The 23408-nt window shown below is 41.0% G+C and overlaps 1 protein-coding gene and 1 pseudogene across 1 annotated transcript in view; both read left to right on the top strand.

Annotated features, from left to right (window-relative positions):
• The window catches only part of LOC138037048 (uncharacterized), a 57944-nt gene extending 42001 nt beyond the window's left edge, over positions 1-15943 (top strand). The window contains exon 6 of the mRNA XM_068883058.1: positions 15870-15943. Coding sequence (XP_068739159.1) covers positions 15870-15943 — 74 coding nt within the window. The remainder of the gene's footprint in view (positions 1-15869) is intronic.
• Positions 15944-15966: 23 nt separating this feature from the next.
• The window catches only part of LOC138037047 (uncharacterized), a 20363-nt pseudogene continuing 12921 nt past the window's right edge, over positions 15967-23408 (top strand).

Here is a 23408-nt window from a genome sequence, read left to right as displayed (position 1 = left end):
GGTTCAACTTCGGAAGGCTAAAAACCTAGCAAATACAAGCCGCCTGATGGCCTAATTAGTATGGATTGAAAGCTAAACTATCCTAGATTTGCGCTATGCAAAAAACCGCATGAAAAAAGACCTATTAGCGGAGAAATAACGTTTTTCGCAAAAGTGTCGAAAATGGCCATTTTTGGCAAAACAGCAAAGGGGGGACCAAGGGAAATTTTTCAAAAATGGCCGATTTTTTGGTTCAACTTCGGAAGGCTAAAAACCTAGCAAATACAAGCCGCCTGATGGCCTAATTAGTATGGATTGAAAGCTAAACTATCCTAGATTTGCGCTATGCAAAAAACCGCATGAAAAAAGACCTATTAGCGGAGAAATAACGTTTTTCGCAAAAGTGTCGAAAATGGCCATTTTTGGCAAAACAGCAAAGGGGGGACCAAGGGAAATTTTTCAAAAATGGCCGATTTTTTGGTTCAACTTCGGAAGGCTAAAAACCTAGCAAATACAAGCCGCCTGATGGCCTAATTAGTATGGATTGAAAGCTAAACTATCCTAGATTTGCGCTATGCAAAAAACCGCATGAAAAAAGACCTATTAGCGGAGAAATAACGTTTTTCGCAAAAGTGTCGAAAATGGCCATTTTTGGCAAAACAGCAAAGGGGGGACCAAGGGAAATTTTTCAAAAATGGCCGATTTTTTGGTTCAACTTCGGAAGGCTAAAAACCTAGCAAATACAAGCCGCCTGATGGCCTAATTAGTATGGATTGAAAGCTAAACTATCCTAGATTTGCGCTATGCAAAAAACCGCATGAAAAAAGACCTATTAGCGGAGAAATAACGTTTTTCGCAAAAGTGTCGAAAATGGCCATTTTTGGCAAAACAGCAAAGGGGGGACCAAGGGAAATTTTTCAAAAATGGCCGATTTTTTGGTTCAACTTCGGAAGGCTAAAAACCTAGCAAATACAAGCCGCCTGATGGCCTAATTAGTATGGATTGAAAGCTAAACTATCCTAGATTTGCGCTATGCAAAAAACCGCATGAAAAAAGACCTATTAGCGGAGAAATAACGTTTTTCGCAAAAGTGTCGAAAATGGCCATTTTTGGCAAAACAGCAAAGGGGGGACCAAGGGAAATTTTTCAAAAATGGCCGATTTTTTGGTTCAACTTCGGAAGGCTAAAAACCTAGCAAATACAAGCCGCCTGATGGCCTAATTAGTATGGATTGAAAGCTAAACTATCCTAGATTTGCGCTATGCAAAAAACCGCATGAAAAAAGACCTATTAGCGGAGAAATAACGTTTTTCGCAAAAGTGTCGAAAATGGCCATTTTTGGCAAAACAGCAAAGGGGGGACCAAGGGAAATTTTTCAAAAATGGCCGATTTTTTGGTTCAACTTCGGAAGGCTAAAAACCTAGCAAATACAAGCCGCCTGATGGCCTAATTAGTATGGATTGAAAGCTAAACTATCCTAGATTTGCGCTATGCAAAAAACCGCATGAAAAAAGACCTATTAGCGGAGAAATAACGTTTTTCGCAAAAGTGTCGAAAATGGCCATTTTTGGCAAAACAGCAAAGGGGGGACCAAGGGAAATTTTTAAAAAAATGGCCGATTTTTTGGTTCAACTTCGGAAGGCTAAAAACCTAGCAAATACAAGCCGCCTGATGGCCTAATTAGTATGGATTGAAAGCTAAACTATCCTAGATTTGCGCTATGCAAAAAACCGCATGAAAAAAGACCTATTAGCGGAGAAATAACGTTTTTCGCAAAAGTGTCGAAAATGGCCATTTTTGGCAAAACAGCAAAGGGGGGACCAAGGGAAATTTTTCAAAAATGGCCGATTTTTTGGTTCAACTTCGGAAGGCTAAAAACCTAGCAAATACAAGCCGCCTGATGGCCTAATTAGTATGGATTGAAAGCTAAACTATCCTAGATTTGCGCTATGCAAAAAACCGCATGAAAAAAGACCTATTAGCGGAGAAATAACGTTTTTCGCAAAAGTGTCGAAAATGGCCATTTTTGGCAAAACAGCAAAGGGGGGACCAAGGGAAATTTTTCAAAAATGGCCGATTTTTTGGTTCAACTTCGGAAGGCTAAAAACCTAGCAAATACAAGCCGCCTGATGGCCTAATTAGTATGGATTGAAAGCTAAACTATCCTAGATTTGCGCTATGCAAAAAACCGCATGAAAAAAGACCTATTAGCGGAGAAATAACGTTTTTCGCAAAAGTGTCGAAAATGGCCATTTTTGGCAAAACAGCAAAGGGGGGACCAAGGGAAATTTTTCAAAAATGGCCGATTTTTTGGTTCAACTTCGGAAGGCTAAAAACCTAGCAAATACAAGCCGCCTGATGGCCTAATTAGTATGGATTGAAAGCTAAACTATCCTAGATTTGCGCTATGCAAAAAACCGCATGAAAAAAGACCTATTAGCGGAGAAATAACGTTTTTCGCAAAAGTGTCGAAAATGGCCATTTTTGGCAAAACAGCAAAGGGGGGACCAAGGGAAATTTTTCAAAAATGGCCGATTTTTTGGTTCAACTTCGGAAGGCTAAAAACCTAGCAAATACAAGTCGCCTGATGGCCTAATTAGTATGGATTGAAAGCTAAACTATCCTAGATTTGCGCTATGCAAAAAACCGCATGAAAAAAGACCTATTAGCGGAGAAATAACGTTTTTCGCAAAAGTGTCGAAAATGGCCATTTTTGGCAAAACAGCAAAGGGGGGACCAAGGGAAATTTTTCAAAAATGGCCGATTTTTTGGTTCAACTTCGGAAGGCTAAAAACCTAGCAAATACAAGTCGCCTGATGGCCTAATTAGTATGGATTGAAAGCTAAACTATCCTAGATTTGCGCTATGCAAAAAACCGCATGAAAAAAGACCTATTAGCGGAGAAAAAACGTTTTTCGCAAAAGTGTCGAAAATGGCCATTTTTGGCAAAACAGCAAAGGGGGGACCAAGGGAAATTTTTTAAAAAATGGCCGATTTTTTGGTTCAACTTCGGAAGGCTAAAAACCTAGCAAATACAAGTCGCCTGATGGCCTAATTAGTATGGATTGAAAGCTAAACTATCCTAGATTTGCGCTATGCAAAAAACCGCATGAAAAAAGACCTATTAGCGGAGAAATAACGTTTTTCGCAAAAGTGTCGAAAATGGCCATTTTTGGCAAAACAGCAAAGGGGGGACCAAGGGAAATTTTTCAAAAATGGCCGATTTTTTGGTTCAACTTCGGAAGGCTAAAAACCTAGCAAATACAAGTCGCCTGATGGCCTAATTAGTATGGATTGAAAGCTAAACTATCCTAGATTTGCGCTATGCAAAAAACCGCATGAAAAAAGACCTATTAGCGGAGAAATAACGTTTTTCGCAAAAGTGTCGAAAATGGCCATTTTTGGCAAAACAGCAAAGGGGGGACCAAGGGAAATTTTTCAAAAATGGCCGATTTTTTGGTTCAACTTCGGAAGGCTAAAAACCTAGCAAATACAAGCCGCCTGATGGCCTAATTAGTATGGATTGAAAGCTAAACTATCCTAGATTTGCGCTATGCAAAAAACCGCATGAAAAAAGACCTATTAGCGGAGAAATAACGTTTTTCGCAAAAGTGTCGAAAATGGCCATTTTGGCAAAACAGCAAAGGGGGGACCAAGGGAAATTTTTCAAAAATGGCCGATTTTTTGGTTCAACTTCGGAAGGCTAAAAACCTAGCAAATACAAGTCGCCTGATGGCCTAATTAGTATGGATTGAAAGCTAAACTATCCTAGATTTGCGCTATGCAAAAAACCGCATGAAAAAAGACCTATTAGCGGAGAAATAACGTTTTTCGCAAAAGTGTCGAAAATGGCCATTTTTGGCAAAACAGCAAAGGGGGGACCAAGGGAAATTTTTCAAAAATGGCCGATTTTTTGGTTCAACTTCGGAAGGCTAAAAACCTAGCAAATACAAGTCGCCTGATGGCCTAATTAGTATGGATTGAAAGCTAAACTATCCTAGATTTGCGCTATGCAAAAAACCGCATGAAAAAAGACCTATTAGCGGAGAAATAACGTTTTTCGCAAAAGTGTCGAAAATGGCCATTTTTGGCAAAACAGCAAAGGGGGGACCAAGGGAAATTTTTCAAAAATGGCCGATTTTTTGGTTCAACTTCGGAAGGCTAAAAACCTAGCAAATACAAGTCGCCTGATGGCCTAATTAGTATGGATTGAAAGCTAAACTATCCTAGATTTGCGCTATGCAAAAAACCGCATGAAAAAAGACCTATTAGCGGAGAAATAACGTTTTTCGCAAAAGTGTCGAAAATGGCCATTTTTGGCAAAACAGCAAAGGGGGGACCAAGGGAAATTTTTCAAAAATGGCCGATTTTTTGGTTCAACTTCGGAAGGCTAAAAACCTAGCAAATACAAGTCGCCTGATGGCCTAATTAGTATGGATTGAAAGCTAAACTATCCTAGATTTGCGCTATGCAAAAAACCGCATGAAAAAAGACCTATTAGCGGAGAAATAACGTTTTTCGCAAAAGTGTCGAAAATGGCCATTTTTGGCAAAACAGCAAAGGGGGGACCAAGGGAAATTTTTCAAAAATGGCCGATTTTTTGGTTCAACTTCGGAAGGCTAAAAACCTAGCAAATACAAGTCGCCTGATGGCCTAATTAGTATGGATTGAAAGCTAAACTATCCTAGATTTGCGCTATGCAAAAACCGCATGACAAAAGACCTATTAGCGGAGAAATAACGTTTTTCGCAAAAGTGTCGAAAATGGCCATTTTTGGCAAAACAGCAAAGGGGGGACCAAGGGAAATTTTTCAAAAATGGCCGATTTTTTGGTTCAACTTCGGAAGGCTAAAAACCTAGCAAATACAAGTCGCCTGATGGCCTAATTAGTATGGATTGAAAGCTAAACTATCCTAGATTTGCGCTATGCAAAAAACCGCATGAAAAAAGACCTATTAGCGGAGAAATAACGTTTTTCGCAAAAGTGTCGAAAATGGCCATTTTTGGCAAAACAGCAAAGGGGGGACCAAGGGAAATTTTTCAAAAATGGCCGATTTTTTGGTTCAACTTCGGAAGGCTAAAAACCTAGCAAATACAAGTCGCCTGATGGCCTAATTAGTATGGATTGAAAGCTAAACTATCCTAGATTTGCGCTATGCAAAAAACCGCATGAAAAAAGACCTATTAGCGGAGAAATAACGTTTTTCGCAAAAGTGTCGAAAATGGCCATTTTTGGCAAAACAGCAAAGGGGGGACCAAGGGAAATTTTTCAAAATGGGACGATTTTTTGGTTCAACTTCGGAAGGCTAAAAACCTAGCAAATACAAGTCGCCTGATGGCCTAATTAGTATGGATTGAAAGCTAAACTATCCTAGATTTGCGCTATGCAAAAAACCGCATGAAAAAAGACCTATTAGCGGAGAAATAACGTTTTTCGCAAAAGTGTCGAAAATGGCCATTTTTGGCAAAACAGCAAAGGGGGGACCAAGGGAAATTTTTCAAAAATGGCCGATTTTTTGGTTCAACTTCGGAAGGCTAAAAACCTAGCAAATACAAGTCGCCTGATGGCCTAATTAGTATGGATTGAAAGCTAAACTATCCTAGATTTGCGCTATGCAAAAAACCGCATGAAAAAAGACCTATTAGCGGAGAAATAACGTTTTTCGCAAAAGTGTCGAAAATGGCCATTTTTGGCAAAACAGCAAAGGGGGGACCAAGGGAAATTTTTCAAAAATGGCCGATTTTTTGGTTCAACTTCGGAAGGCTAAAAACCTAGCAAATACAAGTCGCCTGATGGCCTAATTAGTATGGATTGAAAGCTAAACTATCCTAGATTTGCGCTATGCAAAAAACCGCATGAAAAAAGACCTATTAGCGGAGAAATAACGTTTTTCGCAAAAGTGTCGAAAATGGCCATTTTTGGCAAAACAGCAAAGGGGGGACCAAGGGAAATTTTTCAAAAATGGCCGATTTTTTGGTTCAACTTCGGAAGGCTAAAAACCTAGCAAATACAAGTCGCCTGATGGCCTAATTAGTATGGATTGAAAGCTAAACTATCCTAGATTTGCGCTATGCAAAAAACCGCATGAAAAAAGACCTATTAGCGGAGAAATAACGTTTTTCGCAAAAGTGTCGAAAATGGCCATTTTTGGCAAAACAGCAAAGGGGGGACCAAGGGAAATTTTTCAAAAATGGCCGATTTTTTGGTTCAACTTCGGAAGGCTAAAAACCTAGCAAATACAAGTCGCCTGATGGCCTAATTAGTATGGATTGAAAGCTAAACTATCCTAGATTTGCGCTATGCAAAAAACCGCATGAAAAAAGACCTATTAGCGGAGAAATAACGTTTTTCGCAAAAGTGTCGAAAATGGCCATTTTTGGCAAAACAGCAAAGGGGGGACCAAGGGAAATTTTTCAAAAATGGCCGATTTTTTGGTTCAACTTCGGAAGGCTAAAAACCTAGCAAATACAAGTCGCCTGATGGCCTAATTAGTATGGATTGAAAGCTAAACTATCCTAGATTTGCGCTATGCAAAAAACCGCATGAAAAAAGACCTATTAGCGGAGAAATAACGTTTTTCGCAAAAGTGTCGAAAATGGCCATTTTTGGCAAAACAGCAAAGGGGGGACCAAGGGAAATTTTTCAAAAATGGCCGATTTTTTGGTTCAACTTCGGAAGGCTAAAAACCTAGCAAATACAAGTCGCCTGATGGCCTAATTAGTATGGATTGAAAGCTAAACTATCCTAGATTTGCGCTATGCAAAAAACCGCATGAAAAAAGACCTATTAGCGGAGAAATAACGTTTTTCGCAAAAGTGTCAAAAATGGCCATTTTTGGCAAAACAGCAAAGGGGGGACCAAGGGAAATTTTTCAAAAATGGCCGATTTTTTGGTTCAACTTCGGAAGGCTAAAAACCTAGCAAATACAAGTCGCCTGATGGCCTAATTAGTATGGATTGAAAGCTAAACTATCCTAGATTTGCGCTATGCAAAAAACCGCATGAAAAAAGACCTATTAGCGGAGAAATAACGTTTTTCGCAAAAGTGTCAAAAATGGCCATTTTTGGCAAAACAGCAAAGGGGGGACCAAGGGAAATTTTTCAAAAATGGCCGATTTTTTGGTTCAACTTCGGAAGGCTAAAAACCTAGCAAATACAAGTCGCCTGATGGCCTAATTAGTATGGATTGAAAGCTAAACTATCCTAGATTTGCGCTATGCAAAAAACCGCATGAAAAAAGACCTATTAGCGGAGAAATAACGTTTTTCGCAAAAGTGTCGAAAATGGCCATTTTTGGCAAAACAGCAAAGGGGGGACCAAGGGAAATTTTTCAAAAATGGCCGATTTTTTGGTTCAACTTCGGAAGGCTAAAAACCTAGCAAATACAAGTCGCCTGATGGCCTAATTAGTATGGATTGAAAGCTAAACTATCCTAGATTTGCGCTATGCAAAAAACCGCATGAAAAAAGACCTATTAGCGGAGAAATAACGTTTTTCGCAAAAGTGTCGAAAATGGCCATTTTTGGCAAAACAGCAAAGGGGGGACCAAGGGAAATTTTTCAAAAATGGAAGATTTTTAGCTTCAACTTCGGAAGGCTAAAAACCTAGCAAATACAAGTCGCCTGATGGCCTAATTAGTATGGATTGAAAGCTAAACTATCCTAGATTTGCGCTATGCAAAAAACCGCATGAAAAAAGACCTATTAGCGGAGAAATAACGTTTTTCGCAAAAGTGTCGAAAATGGCCATTTTTGGCAAAACAGCAAAGGGGGGACCAAGGGAAATTTTTCAAAAATGGCCGATTTTTGCTTCAACTTCGGAAGGCTAAAAACCTAGCAAATACAAGTCGCCTGATGGCCTAATTAGTATGGATTGAAAGCTAAACTATCCTAGATTTGCGCTATGCAAAAAACCGCATGAAAAAAGACCTATTAGCGGAGAAATAACGTTTTTCGCAAAAGTGTCGAAAATGGCCATTTTTGGCAAAACAGCAAAGGGGGGACCAAGGGAAATTTTTCAAAAATGGCCGATTTTTTGGTTCAACTTCGGAAGGCTAAAAACCTAGCAAATACAAGTCGCCTGATGGCCTAATTAGTATGGATTGAAAGCTAAACTATCCTAGATTTGCGCTATGCAAAAAACCGCATGAAAAAAGACCTATTAGCGGAGAAATAACGTTTTTCGCAAAAGTGTCGAAAATGGCCATTTTTGGCAAAACAGCAAAGGGGGGACCAAGGGAAATTTTTCAAAATTGGCCGATATTTTGGTTAAACTTCGGAAGGCTAAAAACCTAGCAAATACAAGTCGCCTGATGGCCTAATTAGTATGGATTGAAAGCTAAACTATCCTAGATTTGCGCTATGCAAAAAACCGCATGAAAAAAGACCTATTAGCGGAGAAATAACGTTTTTCGCAAAAGTGTCGAAAATGGCCATTTTTGGCAAAACAGCAAAGGGGGGACCAAGGGAAATTTTTCAAAAATGGCCGATTTTTTGGTTCAACTTCGGAAGGCTAAAAACCTAGCAAATACAAGTCGCCTGATGGCCTAATTAGTATGGATTGAAAGCTAAACTATCCTAGATTTGCGCTATGCAAAAAACCGCATGAAAAAAGACCTATTAGCGGAGAAATAACGTTTTTCGCAAAAGTGTCGAAAATGGCCATTTTTGGCAAAACAGCAAAGGGGGGACCAAGGGAAATTTTTCAAAAATGGCCGATTTTTTGGTTCAACTTCGGAAGGCTAAAAACCTAGCAAATACAAGTCGCCTGATGGCCTAATTAGTATGGATTGAAAGCTAAACTATCCTAGATTTGCGCTATGCAAAAAACCGCATGAAAAAAGACCTATTAGCGGAGAAATAACGTTTTTCGCAAAAGTGTCGAAAATGGCCATTTTTGGCAAAACAGCAAAGGGGGGACCAAGGGAAATTTTTCAAAAATGGCCGATTTTTTGGTTCAACTTCGGAAGGCTAAAAACCTAGCAAATACAAGTCGCCTGATGGCCTAATTAGTATGGATTGAAAGCTAAACTATCCTAGATTTGCGCTATGCAAAAAACCGCATGAAAAAAGACCTATTAGCGGAGAAATAACGTTTTTCGCAAAAGTGTCGAAAATGGCCATTTTTGGCAAAACAGCAAAGGGGGGACCAAGGGAAATTTTTCAAAAATGGCCGATTTTTTGGTTCAACTTCGGAAGGCTAAAAACCTAGCAAATACAAGTCGCCTGATGGCCTAATTAGTATGGATTGAAAGCTAAACTATCCTAGATTTGCGCTATGCAAAAAACCGCATGAAAAAAGACCTATTAGCGGAGAAATAACGTTTTTCGCAAAAGTGTCGAAAATGGCCATTTTTGGCAAAACAGCAAAGGGGGGACCAAGGGAAAATTTTCAAAAATGGCCGATTTTTTGGTTCAACTTCGGAAGGCTAAAAAACTAGCAAATACAAGTCGCCTGATGGCCTAATTAGTATGGATTGAAAGCTAAACTATCCTAGATTTGCGCTATGCAAAAAACCGCATGAAAAAAGACCTATTAGCGGAGAAATAACGTTTTTCGCAAAAGTGTCGAAAATGGCCATTTTTGGCAAAACAGCAAAGGGGGGACCAAGGGAAATTTTTCAAAAATGGCCGATTTTTTGGTTCAACTTCGGAAGGCTAAAAACCTAGCAAATACAAGTCGCCTGATGGCCTAATTAGTATGGATTGAAAGCTAAACTATCCTAGATTTGCGCTATGCAAAAAACCGCATGAAAAAAGACCTATTAGCGGAGAAATAACGTTTTTCGCAAAAGTGTCAAAAATGGCCATTTTTGGCAAAACAGCAAAGGGGGGACCAAGGGAAATTTTTCAAAAATGGCCGATGTTTTGATTCAACTTCGGAAGGCTAAAAACCTAGCAAATACAAGTCGCCTGATGGCCTAATTAGTATGGATTGAAAGCTAAACTATCCTAGATTTGCGCTATGCAAAAAACCGCATGAAAAAAGACCTATTAGCGGAGAAATAACGTTTTTCGCAAAAGTGTCGAAAATGGCCATTTTTGGCAAAACAGCAAAGGGGGGACCAAGGGAAATTTTTCAAAAATGGCCGATTTTTTGGTTCAACTTCGGAAGGCTAAAAACCTAGCAAATACAAGTCGCCTGATGGCCTAATTAGTATGGATTGAAAGCTAAACTATCCTAGATTTGCGCTATGCAAAAAACCGCATGAAAAAAGACCTATTAGCGGAGAAATAACGTTTTTCGCAAAAGTGTCGAAAATGGCCATTTTTGGCAAAACAGCAAAGGGGGGACCAAGGGAAAATTTTCAAAAATGGCCGATTTTTTGGTTCAACTTCGGAAGGCTAAAAAACTAGCAAATACAAGTCGCCTGATGGCCTAATTAGTATGGATTGAAAGCTAAACTATCCTAGATTTGCGCTATGCAAAAAACCGCATGAAAAAAGACCTATTAACGGAGAAATAACATTTTTCGCAAAAGTGTCGAAAATGGCCATTTTTGGCAAAACAGCAAAGGGGGGACCAAGGGAAATTTTTCAAAAATGGCCGATTTTATGGTTCAACTTCGGAAGGCTATAAACTAGCAAATACAAGTCGCCTGATGGCCTAATTAGTATGGATTGAAAGCTAAACTATCCTAGATTTGCGCTCTGCAAAAAACCGCATGAAAAAAGACCTATTAGCGGAGAAATAACATTTTTCGCAAAAGTGTCGAAAATGGCCATTTTTGGCAAAACAGCAAAGGGGGGACCAAGGGAAATTTTTCAAAAATGGCCGATTTTTTGGTTCAACTTCGGAAGGCTAAAAACCTAGCAAATACAAGTCGCCTGATGGCCTAATTAGTATGGATTGAAAGCTAAACTATCCTAGATTTGCGCTATGCAAAAAACCGCATGAAAAAAGACCTATTAGCGGAGAAATAACGTTTTTCGCAAAAGTGTCGAAAATGGCCATTTTTGGCAAAACAGCAAAGGGGGGACCAAGGGAAATTTTTCAAAAATGGCCGATTTTTTGGTTCAACTTCGGAAGGCTAAAAACCTAGCAAATACAAGTCGCCTGATGGCCTAATTAGTATGGATTGAAAGCTAAACTATCCTAGATTTGCGCTATGCAAAAAACCGCATGAAAAAAGACCTATTAGCGGAGAAATAACGTTTTTCGCAAAAGTGTCGAAAATGGCCATTTTTGGCAAAACAGCAAAGGGGGGACCAAGGGAAATTTTTCAAAAATGGCCGATTTTTGGTTCAACTTCGGAAGGCTAAAAACCTAGCAAATACAAGTCGCCTGATGGCCTAATTAGTATGGATTGAAAGCTAAACTATCCTAGATTTGCGCTATGCAAAAAACCGCATGAAAAAAGACCTATTAGCGGAGAAATAACGTTTTTCGCAAAAGTGTCGAAAATGGCCATTTTTGGCAAAACAGCAAAGGGGGGACCAAGGGAAATTTTTCAAAAATGGCCGATTTTATGGTTCAACTTCGGAAGGCTATAAACTAGCAAATACAAGTCGCCTGATGGCCTAATTAGTATGGATTGAAAGCTAAACTATCCTAGATTTGCGCTATGCAAAAAACCGCATGAAAAAAGACCTATTAGCGGAGAAATAACGTTTTTCGCAAAAGTGTCGAAAATGGCCATTTTTGGCAAAACAGCAAAGGGGGGACCAAGGGAAATTTTTCAAAAATGGCCGATTTTTTGGTTCAACTTCGGAAGGCTAAAAACCTAGCAAATACAAGTCGCCTGATGGCCTAATTAGTATGGATTGAAAGCTAAACTATCCTAGATTTGCGCTATGCAAAAAACCGCATGAAAAAAGACCTATTAGCGGAGAAAAAACATTTTTAGCAAAAGTGTCGAAAATGGCCATTTTTGGCAAAACAGCAAGGGGGGGACCAAGGGAAATTTTTCAAAAATGGCCGATTTTTTGGTTCAACTTCGGAAGGCTAAAAACCTAGCAAATACAAGTCGCCTGATGGCCTAATTAGTATGGATTGAAAGCTAAACTATCCTAGATTTGCGCTATGCAAAAAACCGCATGAAAAAAGACCTATTAGCGGAGAAATAACGTTTTTCGCAAAAGTGTCAAAAATGGCCATTTTTGGCAAAACAGCAAAGGGGGGACCAAGGGAAATTTTTCAAAAATGGCCGATTTTTTGGTTCAACTTCGGAAGGCTAAAAACCTAGCAAATACAAGTCGCCTGATGGCCTAATTAGTATGGATTGAAAGCTAAACTATCCTAGATTTGCGCTATGCAAAAAACCGCATGAAAAAAGACCTATTAGCGGAGAAAAATCGTTTTTCGCAAAAGTGTCGAAAATGGCCATTTTTGGCAAAACAGCAAAGGGGGGACCAAGGGAAATTTTTCAAAAATGGCCGATTTTTTGGTTCAACTTCGGAAGGCTAAAAACCTAGCAAATACAAGTCGCCTGATGGCCTAATTAGTATGGATTGAAAGCTAAACTATCCTAGATTTGCGCTATGCAAAAAACCGCATGAAAAAAGACCTATTAGCGGAGAAATAACGTTTTTCGCAAAAGTGTCGAAAATGGCCATTTTTGGCAAAACAGCAAAGGGGGGACCAAGGGAAATTTTTCAAAAATGGCCGATATTTTGGTTCAACTTCGGAAGGCTAAAAACCTAGCAAATACAAGTCGCCTGATGGCCTAATTAGTATGGATTGAAAGCTAAACTATCCTAGATTTGCGCTATGCAAAAAACCGCATGAAAAAAGACCTATTAGCGGAGGAAAAACGTTTTTTGCAAAAGTGTCGAAAATGGCCATTTTTGGCAAAACAGCAAAGGGGGGACCAAGGGAAATTTTTCAAAAATGGCCGATTTTTTGGTTCAACTTCGGAAGGCTAAAAACCTAGCAAATACAAGTCGCCTGATGGCCTAATTAGTATGGATTGAAAGCTAAACTATCCTAGATTTGCGCTATGCAAAAAACCGCATGAAAAACGAACTATTAGCGTAGAAAGAAGTGTTTTTGCAAAAGTGTCGAAAATGGCCATTTTTGGCAAAACAGCAAAGGGGGGACCAAGGGAAATTTTTCAAAAATGGCCGATTTTTTGGTTCAACTTCGGAAGGCTAAAAACCTAGCAAATACAAGTCGCCTGATGGCCTAATTAGTATGGATTGAAAGCTAAACTATCCTAGATTAGCGCTATGCAAAAAACCGCATGAAAAAAGACCTATTAGCGGAGAAATAACGTTTTTTGCAAAAGTGTCGAACATGGCCATTTTTGGCAAAACAGCAAAGGGGGGACCAAGGGAAATTTTTCAAAAATGGCCGATTTTTTGGTTCAACTTCGGAAGGCTAAAAACCTAGCAAATACAAGTCGCCTGATGGCCTAATTAGTATGGATTGAAAGCTAAACTATCCTAGATTTGCGCTATGCAAAAAACCGCATGAAAAAAGACCTATTAGCGGAGAAATAACGTTTTTAGCAAAAGTGTCGAAAATGGCCATTTTTGGCAAAACAGCAAAGGGGGGACCAAGGGAAATTTTTAAAAAATTACCGATTTTTTGGTTCAACTTCGGAAGGCTAAAAACCTAGCAAATACAAGTCGCCTGATGGCCTAATTAGTATGGATTGAAAGCTAAACTATCCTAGATTTGCGCTATGCAAAAAACCGCATGAAAAAAGACCTATTAGCGGAGAAATAACGTTTTTCGCAAAAGTGTCGAAAATGGCCATTTTTGGCAAAACAGCAAAGGGTGGACCAAGGGAAATTTTTCAAAAATGGCCGATTTTTTGGTTCAACTTCGGAAGGCTAAAAACCTAGCAAATACAAGTCGCCTGATGGCCTAGTTAGTATGGATTGAAAGCTAAACTATCCTAGATTTGCGCTATGCAAAAAACCGCATGAAAAAAGACCTATTAGCGGAGAAATAACGTTTTTCGCAAAAGTGTCGAAAATGGCCATTTTTGGCAAAACAGCAAAGGGGGGACCAAGGGAAATTTTTCAAAAATGGCCGATTTTTTGGTTCAACTTCGGAAGGCTAAAAACCTAGCAAATACAAGTCGCCTGATGGCCTGATTAGTATGGATTGAAAGCTAAACTATCCTAGATTTGCGCTATGCAAAAAACCGCATGAAAAAAGACCTATTAGCGCAGAAATAACATTTTTCGCAAAAGTGTCGAAAATGGCCATTTTTGGCAAAACAGCAAAGGGGGGACCAAGGGAAATTTTTCAAAAATGGCCGATTTTATGGTTCAACTTCGGAAGGCTATAAACTAGCAAATACAAGTCGCCTGATGGCCTAATTAGTATGGATTGAAAGCTAAACTATCGTAGATTTGCGCTATGCAAAAAACCGCATGAGAAAAGACCTATTAGCGGAGAAATAACATTTTTCGCAAAAGTGTCGAAAATGGCCATTTTTGGCAAAACAGCAAAGGGGGGAGACTAAGGGAAATTTTTCAAAAATGGCCGATTTTATGGTTCAACTTCGGAAGGCTATAAACTAGCAAATACAAGTCGCCTGATGACTGGGCGTGCAGTAAAATGAGTGATATGACGTAGCATGCCTATAAATACCGAGTCGGAGCAGAACCCTCCTTCTTGCTCAGTTTTTTCAGCGAAGCAGTGGGAAAGAGAACGGCCCACCCCCCCGCCCATCAATTCGCGTGGGTCGTGTAATACTCCCCTCTAAGCCAAGCTGTTCCAGCTTGGCTTAGAACGCTGATCAATATTTTCTCCATACCTTATTATTAACTGAGCATGAATGGGAGTGTTATGTAATAGAACACTGTTCTATTTACAGATTTCTCGTCTTTATCACCAGTTCCATACCTTTTACGGTCTTTTAAAATTAAGCGGCCAGGCCTCCCTCGGCTCCCTCGAATGGAACTTGTGACAAATGAACCACGCTCTTCCCAAACGGGAATTCCCAATGGAAATTTTCCGAAATTTTTGTAAATGGAAAACGTCCAGAGACTTCGGACAACGTTGCAGAGGGTCTATTATAGTCTGGCGGTTTGGCGGTTTAAGCCAATTTTGAGTGCCGATTTGCGGTCTCATTCACATTTATCTGACGGTTTACGGTTAAGAAATTATCGTGCGATTGCGGGAAATCAGAAATTTAGCTCGCGGTTTTCGGTTTTTGCGTGTTTTTGTGGCGGTTATTCAAACAGAGTTAAGAGGCTCAGAAGACTGAGCGGTAACTTAATCTTGCTTAAAGCTTCTCTCCCAACAAAGGATTGCCTTTTAGGCGTAGACCAAGTCAGTCAGAGCTTCCCTCTGTGTCCCCGGCCATTTGGGGAGGGGTGGGGAGGTAATTTGATATAAGGCCAGGCTTCAAAGCTTCGAAAGGGTCACGAAAGCACGTGGAAAGATGGCGGACGATGCGGCGAATGTCGATATAATTAAATGTGTTGTCTTATTTCACAAGCTTGTTTTGTCCGCAAATCCATGTTAGAACGACCACATAAGAACAGACAACACACCCGGCCCTAAAAACTTGTACTTTTACAATTCGCTATAAACATCTCGAGCAATCCTTGTGTTTGTGAACAGCCCATTAGACGTCAAAACCTTTTTGTTCGGTAGTTACTGAATGGAGTTATAGAAACAATTTGTTCTGTTCTTAAGATCTCGTGGTCTTTGTGAGGAGAAATACGAGTATTGAGCTAACATCGCAAAGAATTTGCTATGTACTGTTAAAAGATCGGTTATGAGGATAATCGTCCTACCTGTAGGGCGGTGTCGGTTTTTAGAAGAAAACGAAAGCGGTTTGCGGTTTCGAAGGAACAAAATATGGCGGTTTACGGAATGTACGACCCCCTATAATAGACCCTCGTTGCAGTTTGTATTCCCAGATGGTAATTTTAGTCATAGCTCCCTCTCGCTGTCGAATACTGTATATTTTATACTTCGCTCTTGCAGGAAACTTAGCTAGGAGCCATGGGCTATTGAATAAGCCCACTCAAACGCTGAAAATGGCTGCATCTTTTCCTTGATAGGTTGGGCCAGTTATATTTAATCAGAGAAGCGTTTTGTGATTCAGCCTGTGACGTCAGCACAGTCTATCTGAAATGGAAGGACCGGCCCTTTACAGTTCAGTCGAGAAGACAAACGGAGCAAAGTTGAGCAGGCTTCTCATTGACGGTGGAACAAAGGTGCTGAGGAAAGTGTTCAACAGCTATCACTCCCCTGCAAATCTAGTGGCTTCTCTTAATTCCAACTACGTTGCTCTTAACAACCTCTTAAAGAAACGAGTATTGCATAAGACTCAATGGGACCAGTTGTTCCCACCAGCCGGTGGAGGTGTTCCTGATGCTAACACTTTTGACATCACCCTTCTTTTTGTCCTGCTGACCAATATTTGCGGGCTACACCCTCCCCCCTCTGGATGGCACACAAAACCACCCCCCACTGACCTTTCCCTTGAGGCAAACCTTGCTCGTATGAAGTATTTTCGTAACGAGCTATACGGTCATGTTACAACAACAGGTCTTGACACAGCAACGTTCACTGTTCTTTGGAATGAGATCAGTGCTGTTCTTGTTACTCTCGGACATGACCAGGCAGAAATAGATAGACTGAAAGCGGAATGTGGCGGGGAGAAGGATTATCTAAATGTTCTGTTTGAGTGGGCTGACTGCGAAGAGGACATTAAGTCACAATTGAATGAGGTAACCCGTGTTCAAAACAAAACACTTAAGGCTATAGAGGAAGTTAGTCAGATCCTCAAGGAAACAGTTAATATAAACCCGAATCGAACGACAAAAGACAACGTTTCAGACGAAATTCTCAAAAACCTGGCAAAGTCTGAGTTTAAAGGAGACATCGAGTTTCACGCCGGAAGATTTCAAGTTAACACCCGTGAGTGGGTTTTCAAAGAAGTGCAGGACTGGTTAGACAACAAAAACTGTCAAAACCGTGTGATGGTGATCAGCGGAAATGCAGGCATGGGGAAGTCGGTTATTTCTGCTGTTATTTGCAAAAGAATGCAAAAAGCTGGCAGACTGTTAGGAAGCCACTTTTGTCAGCATAACAATGCTCGTTACCGAAATCCTCAGTTGATGCTTCAGTCCTTGGCCTCTCACTTGTGCCAAGCCCTACCAGAGTACAAGAACGCCCTTGTGGAACAGCTGTCGCGAAATTTGGGAGTAGAATTGGAAAACCTAGGAACCGAAGAGCTGTTTGCGTTGCTTTTCAAAGAGCCCTTGAGCATTTTGGCTGATCCCGGTAAAAACACGCTAATTGTTATAGACGGCTTGGATGAAAGTGACTACCAAAGGCGCAATGAGTTGCTCGATGTGATTGCCAATCAGTTTTGCAAGCTTCCACTGTGGATCCGATTTCTGATAACCACTCGTCCGGAGAGAAACATTGCAGAGAGTCTCAAACATCTGCAGCCGTTACAGCTGGAGTCGAATGCCGAAAAGAATTTGGACGACGTCGAATTGTTTTTTAGAAAACAGCTGCAGTACGTGGTGAATGGAGATGTGACAGATGCTTGTATAAAGAAACTTGTAGCAAAGTCCGAAGGCCTCATGCTGTACGCTTACTTCCTCGTTGATTTTCTTCAGAGGAATGGTTCCCTTCTACAACAAGGGGACTTGGGTCTCAACTTGCCGTTAAGCATTTCCTCTGTTTACCATTCTTATTTTAAACGTCTGGAGGTCGAACTTGGTAATGAAGTTTGTATAAGCGAGGAAACTTTTCTAATCTTTCTTTGTGCTGTTACTGCTTCGAGGGAGCCATTACCGCTAGCGTTCATTTCAAAAGTCTTTGGACTTGAAACCACGTCGAAGCTTGATCAGAGAAACGCAAACAAAGCTATAAGTTGCGTTTCCGCTCTTCTCCCAATTCGCGATGGTCGTCTGCACATAATTCACAAGTCAGTAAAAGACTGGTTGACTGACAAGGTCTGCTATGGAGATCACGACTTTATTGTTGATGAGAGAGAGGGCCACTGCATCCTTGCAAGGCTTTGTGCCACTGTACTTGACGATGTGAAACAGAAAGGCGTTCATGATGCACGGTTTCAGCGACACTGAGAAGTATGCCCTTCAACATGGTGTTCAACACATGTTGGCTCTAGGGGAGGATTCAAGTCCTTGTGGCATTGAAAAGACGATAAAAATGTACGTGACTGACTTGAAACTAGTGTATGCAAAACTCTGTGTTAGTGACGCTTACAACACGGTAGCCTCCGAAGATATCCTAACCGTTCAAATGCATGAGTTGTCTAAGGATCTTCCTGCTGAACTGCAGAGAGCCCTAAGCACATTATTGTTCTTGTTACGGAAGCACCGTAACACACTGAGGGATCTTCCGCGCGTCCTCTTCCAACTTGCACTGAACGAAACCGGACCAGAGGTGGCACCTGAAGCTTTCAACGTGTTGAAGACGAGAAATTTTGAAATTCCGTACATAGAATGCCTAGATGACCCCGCTCCACAAGGTGGTGCGTCAGTCGAACTACACTGCTCAGATACAGTAGCTTGCTTCGATGTATCATCTCAGTTAGAGAACATGGTTTGTGAATGCCACGATGGAACGATACAGCTGTGGTCGCTCAAGACCAGCGAGCTAAAATGGGTAAGACCTGTCATATTTAGGAAAGATTACGTCGGTGTGCCATTTGGAAGTGCGTATAAAACACCTCCGTCATCTCAATTCGGCAGCTTGGACCAGAGTCTGAGGCCGCTCTCATGTTATCGCTCTGTCGCGTTTCATCCTAATGGCAACTTTGTGCTACCAGGGAACCTCAGTCGTGTTTATACCATTGATGGGGATGATCAATGGCTCTTTCCTTCAAGTAGCTGCAATTTCACTGTTTGCCAATTTTCTGATGACAGCACCAGGATGCTAACCGATTGTCTTAATGAGACACGCTGCGTAATCATGTGGAGTTTGTCAACTGGTAAAGAGATCACCCGTTTAACGAGAAATGAACCTGTTCTATCTTTTGTCTGTTCTCGTGATGGTACGTTGTTAGCGATTTGCCATCCACATTCAATCTGTCTGTTTGAGGTAGGCTATGTTTTCCGATGTCTCGGAGAAACGACAACACCAGTTAACTGTGGGTTGATCAACTTCTCACATGACAATCAACTTCTGTCTGGTCTCCATCTCACGGAACTGTCAAGACACATTTGTCGTTTTAAAGTCATTTTTAAAGATTCTCCTGACCTGCCATCGAGGGCTGTTTTGGAGGAAATTGATGAGGACCAAGACAACTCCGGTCCTTGGGAGTTTGAAGATAGAGTTAATGGAGGATTTTTGTTAGGAGACCCGATTGACATCTCAAGCGAAACGTTGTCCAGCGTGGTTCCATTTTGGGAAACAGGATTCATCTCTGTGCTAAACGAAGAAACTGCATTGATGAGTAGTCCAGATCTCAACTACCTGAGTCTGATAAATCTTCGCAGGCTGAAAAAGGACAGTGGAGAATATCCAGAAACCACCGTACAAGATATTGCATTTTCTATCGATGGGCAGACTGTATACGTCGTGAGTAATGATGAGACAAGTCAAGCAGCAGTCTCTGCCTGGGACGTCTCAAATAGAACGATTCAAGGGCGACTAGAGCTTCGGTGATCTCTCTTGTACCTGTGCGAGATGGTGTTGTTTTGGTGGCACAAAATAAACCACCTCAACTGTGGAATTCAAGTTGTCCACTTGTATCAGATGCTGGAGCACGTTGAATGGTATCACGAATTTGATCCCCATATCCGAAGAACTAATCGCATGCGTAGGAAGGCAAGCGGGCGTAAAATATCTTAGCTACGAATGGCGGGGAAATTGTGTCGACGATTCAAACCGTTTGATCAAAAGCCAGATTGTTGCATGCAACAGTAAATGCCAGTTCTAACTTTTAGCCAAAAGAATCACTTTCGACCCAGCTCCAAGGAAGTTTGGATAGAAGGGACTCTGGGTTTGTTGAATACCATGACCCTGATCTGGGAACGGGATGCGTCTATGCCCTGGTGTGAAGGTCAACAAAAGATCTGCCACATTGCATCTTCTCTCCTAAGGAATCGTTTTGTAGTCGTTTGGGGAAAAGTTCTCCTTGACGGTCCCGGTGTACACGTCCTCGATGCACTCTCCGGAGGCACACACCACACTCTTCCTAACAGCACAAACGTGGTCGACTGCAAGTTTGTCTACGATGAGGAATGTCTTGTCTACAACAGAGGAATCAACGTTCTTCGTCTGTTCAACGTCAGATCGGGCGATCTGCTGACTGTTATGGACTTTGAGGAGCGACCCCGCTGCTTAGCAGTCTGTTTAACCCACCATCTTGTCGCCATCTGTTTAACGGGCGTCAGATTCAAGGTCCTCAAAGTGTGGTCGCCAGAAATCAAAGACAGGAGGAAAAACAAAAGGTTAGCTTTAAGCTGTATTTGTTTGTTTTTAAATCAGTAACGATCCACATTATGGATGTAGCCAAAACTTTATATGACTTGCTGGGCTGGGCTGGGGTTGGGCTCAACCAAGTGATTCGTCAGTGCAAAATTGACTGTTTCTTTCGGCGCCGATGATGCTGTTTTTTTAGCTTACACGCAGTACCAGTCCAATCAAAATCCTGGCATTTACATTTAAGAAGAAAATAGGTGCTGATTTACCGTTGTTACCCCTAGCTTTGATGAATTAATTGGATACTCTGCCTCATTTCGCGTCAACTGTTTTGTTTCAGCTATTGCAATATTGTCTACTCTTGAAAATATAGAAGGGCTGCAGCTAGGATGCATCATAAGGTAAAAATGTAACACTTTTTCTAGCTTAAAGTATATAAAATACAAGCATTTGACTGTCTAACTACTGACAGTCTTCAACAAGGTCGAGAAAATGCACCCGTTAAGGACTGTAGCCAAGACAGTCGAAAGCTTGCACTTCTTACATACTTTTATAACCCGAGACCGTTTTTTTTTTTTTAATTTTATTCCCCCCCCCCCCCCCCCCCGTTGCATAGTCTTTTCTTCACAGAGTTTACACGAAGACCCGAGCAGCAGGAGGGATGGCTAAAGCAAACTCTTGTATATGATCATCCTGGGTTGAGAACTTCGGGCTACGAGATTAGTTCCCCAGTTGACGACAACAGCTTTCATCTCATTTAATACAATACTGATCGTGCAGAGCAGGCGAGATTTTTTTCGTGCGAGCGCCCACATCGTAAAAAACGTTCTGCGGCCATCTTGAAATTTTTCAAGCAGTGAAGACTGGAGAGTAGAAAGAAAGTTTCTACCGACGGGATGAACGATAGGCAAGAGGAAGGATACTTTTCCCCTCCCCCATCCCCCACCGTCTAACTGATGGCAGGTCGCAAGGCTTGCCAACGCTGAACTCGGCTCCAAACGACGTCTACACTGCAGGCTAAGCCCAATGCCTATTTCCCAGCTCTCTCGTTTGCGCAGAGGTTGAGTGGCGAGGTGAGTGCGTGCGCAAAGTCGAATCAATCGTAGCACTGCGCCTGCACTCCCGATCACCAGAAGATCCTCTCCACCCGAAAACAAAACCTTTGAGCCTCTGCATCACCTCTGCACAGGAAAGAGCCATGCACAAATCATTTAGACCCTTAAGTCAGTTCCAGTTTATTGTAAAAAGACGTGGTCTGCCGTTTCGAGAAGGAGTTGACTGATCAGTTAAGGACGGTGCCTACCTATTAAAGATAGTTGTTGCCCCGGTATTAATATTTGGTGCAGGAACTGTAGATCTAAACAAGTGTGTTTGACATCCAAAAAGAAAATTGGGGGTAACCACTGCATTTTTCAAAGATAATATCATCAAGTACTAGTGGGTAAAAAGCTTTAAAATACAAAGCAATGTAGGGCGTTCTGTCCTCAGATTGAAGCTTAATTAATCTCTCAAAAATGCATTGTTACCCTCAATTTTCTTTTTAGATACCAAGAGTACTTACTAAGATCTCCTTTCTTCCCTCCGTATCGTTTTAAACACCGCCAAATAATCCCTGGATTAGTAATCATCACCGATTCCTAATCCGGAGTGTCTCGAGATGCGCAGAACGTATGTGCAAGAACAAGCGTAGGCACAGTCCGTAATTATGCATTGGTTCAGCTTTTTTGGATTTTCATAATTACCATTTATTCAATAACATCAATGTACTTGTTTTACATTTTGAACTCGTGAGTCAAAAAGAAACTCTAAGCAGGTCTCGAGCGAAATTTGTATTCATTGCGTTCAATTAGAGAGAAAGATTCCGCTGGTGAATATATACAACTACTTAAGTACGAGGCAATCGCAAAAGTAAATTAAGTCGAATAACAAAAATATATACAAATTAGAGACGGCACCCTGTATCACAACGGCAGCAATTACCAAAATGAAAATGAAACGGTAAAAAGGACTAATTTTTTTCAACAAAATTTCCCTATCTTTCGGGTGTGCAATACAAATCTTCCTCCGGGGCTGAGTGAAAAAAAAATATGTGGAAGAAAAACCGTTACAAGTAAAAATTTAAATAAAAAGACAAGACAATGGTTGGTTGGCGAGGGCCTAAATAAGTGTCAGATCTGTCACTAGCGTGCCGGTGTAGCGGTAGTATCCGAAGAAAAACCACGGCACACGGTTTAAACAAACTTTCCAGGTGTTTATTCTAACAGCGAGCGCGGGATGGCTCCGCGACTTCACACTTCCGCCAAAACACACTTACTAAGGAGCTTACAAACCCGACCACGAGTTACCTTTTTATCCCTTACAGGGGCTCGATTACAATGCAATGCACGATACCCTAATTGCGTGACCTAACTTCATGCACGAGTAACGCGTCGCACAACTCTTCTACACCGGCCTCACCACGCTAGTGACACGCTATGTGGCACGCTAATAATTTAGTCCTTTTTACCGTTTCATTTCATTTTGGTCAAAGTTTCCTGCCGTTGGGATCAGTGTGCCGTCTATATTTTGTACCAATTTTCGCTGATTTCGGCAATTTTGGTCATATATTAGGGTATGTTGTTTGCACTCTGGCCTCGATATTTTTTAAGAAGAAGCCGCCTTTTCATCATTATCGAAAAGAAAATCAACAAAGGCCCTTCACAAATTATGCTCACAGTAATTTAACGTTGGTCTGAACAGAAAAACTATCATAACTACGACTGAAACAGGTCATAAATAGGGTAGGAATATAGTAGATTTTGGTCAGAAATAGGGTAGGGGTTTTGAAAAGCGGTCCGCACACTCCTACCCATGCAATTTTTCTGGGTGTGCCCCCCCCCCCCCCCCGGGCGACTGGTCTGCCTCCCGCCAGTTGGGATTTTCAAAGCTTATTATATTTATTTGAAATATTTTTTTTTTCTTTCAATTTAAGTGGCATGCTTCAGTGAGAAGTAGCTTGTTGTAACAAATCGCATCGACCACCATAAACACTTTTTTTCTAAACAACATTTTTTTTCTACATATTTCTACGTACATTAATTTTTGAACAATGCGTTGATCAGCCGCAGGTACGCT

This window comes from Montipora capricornis, chromosome 2 (assembly GCF_036669925.1).
Source record: "Montipora capricornis isolate CH-2021 chromosome 2, ASM3666992v2, whole genome shotgun sequence".
NCBI classification, from domain to species: Eukaryota; Metazoa; Cnidaria; class Anthozoa; order Scleractinia; family Acroporidae; genus Montipora; species Montipora capricornis.
This window is presented reverse-complemented; position numbering and strand designations above follow the sequence as displayed.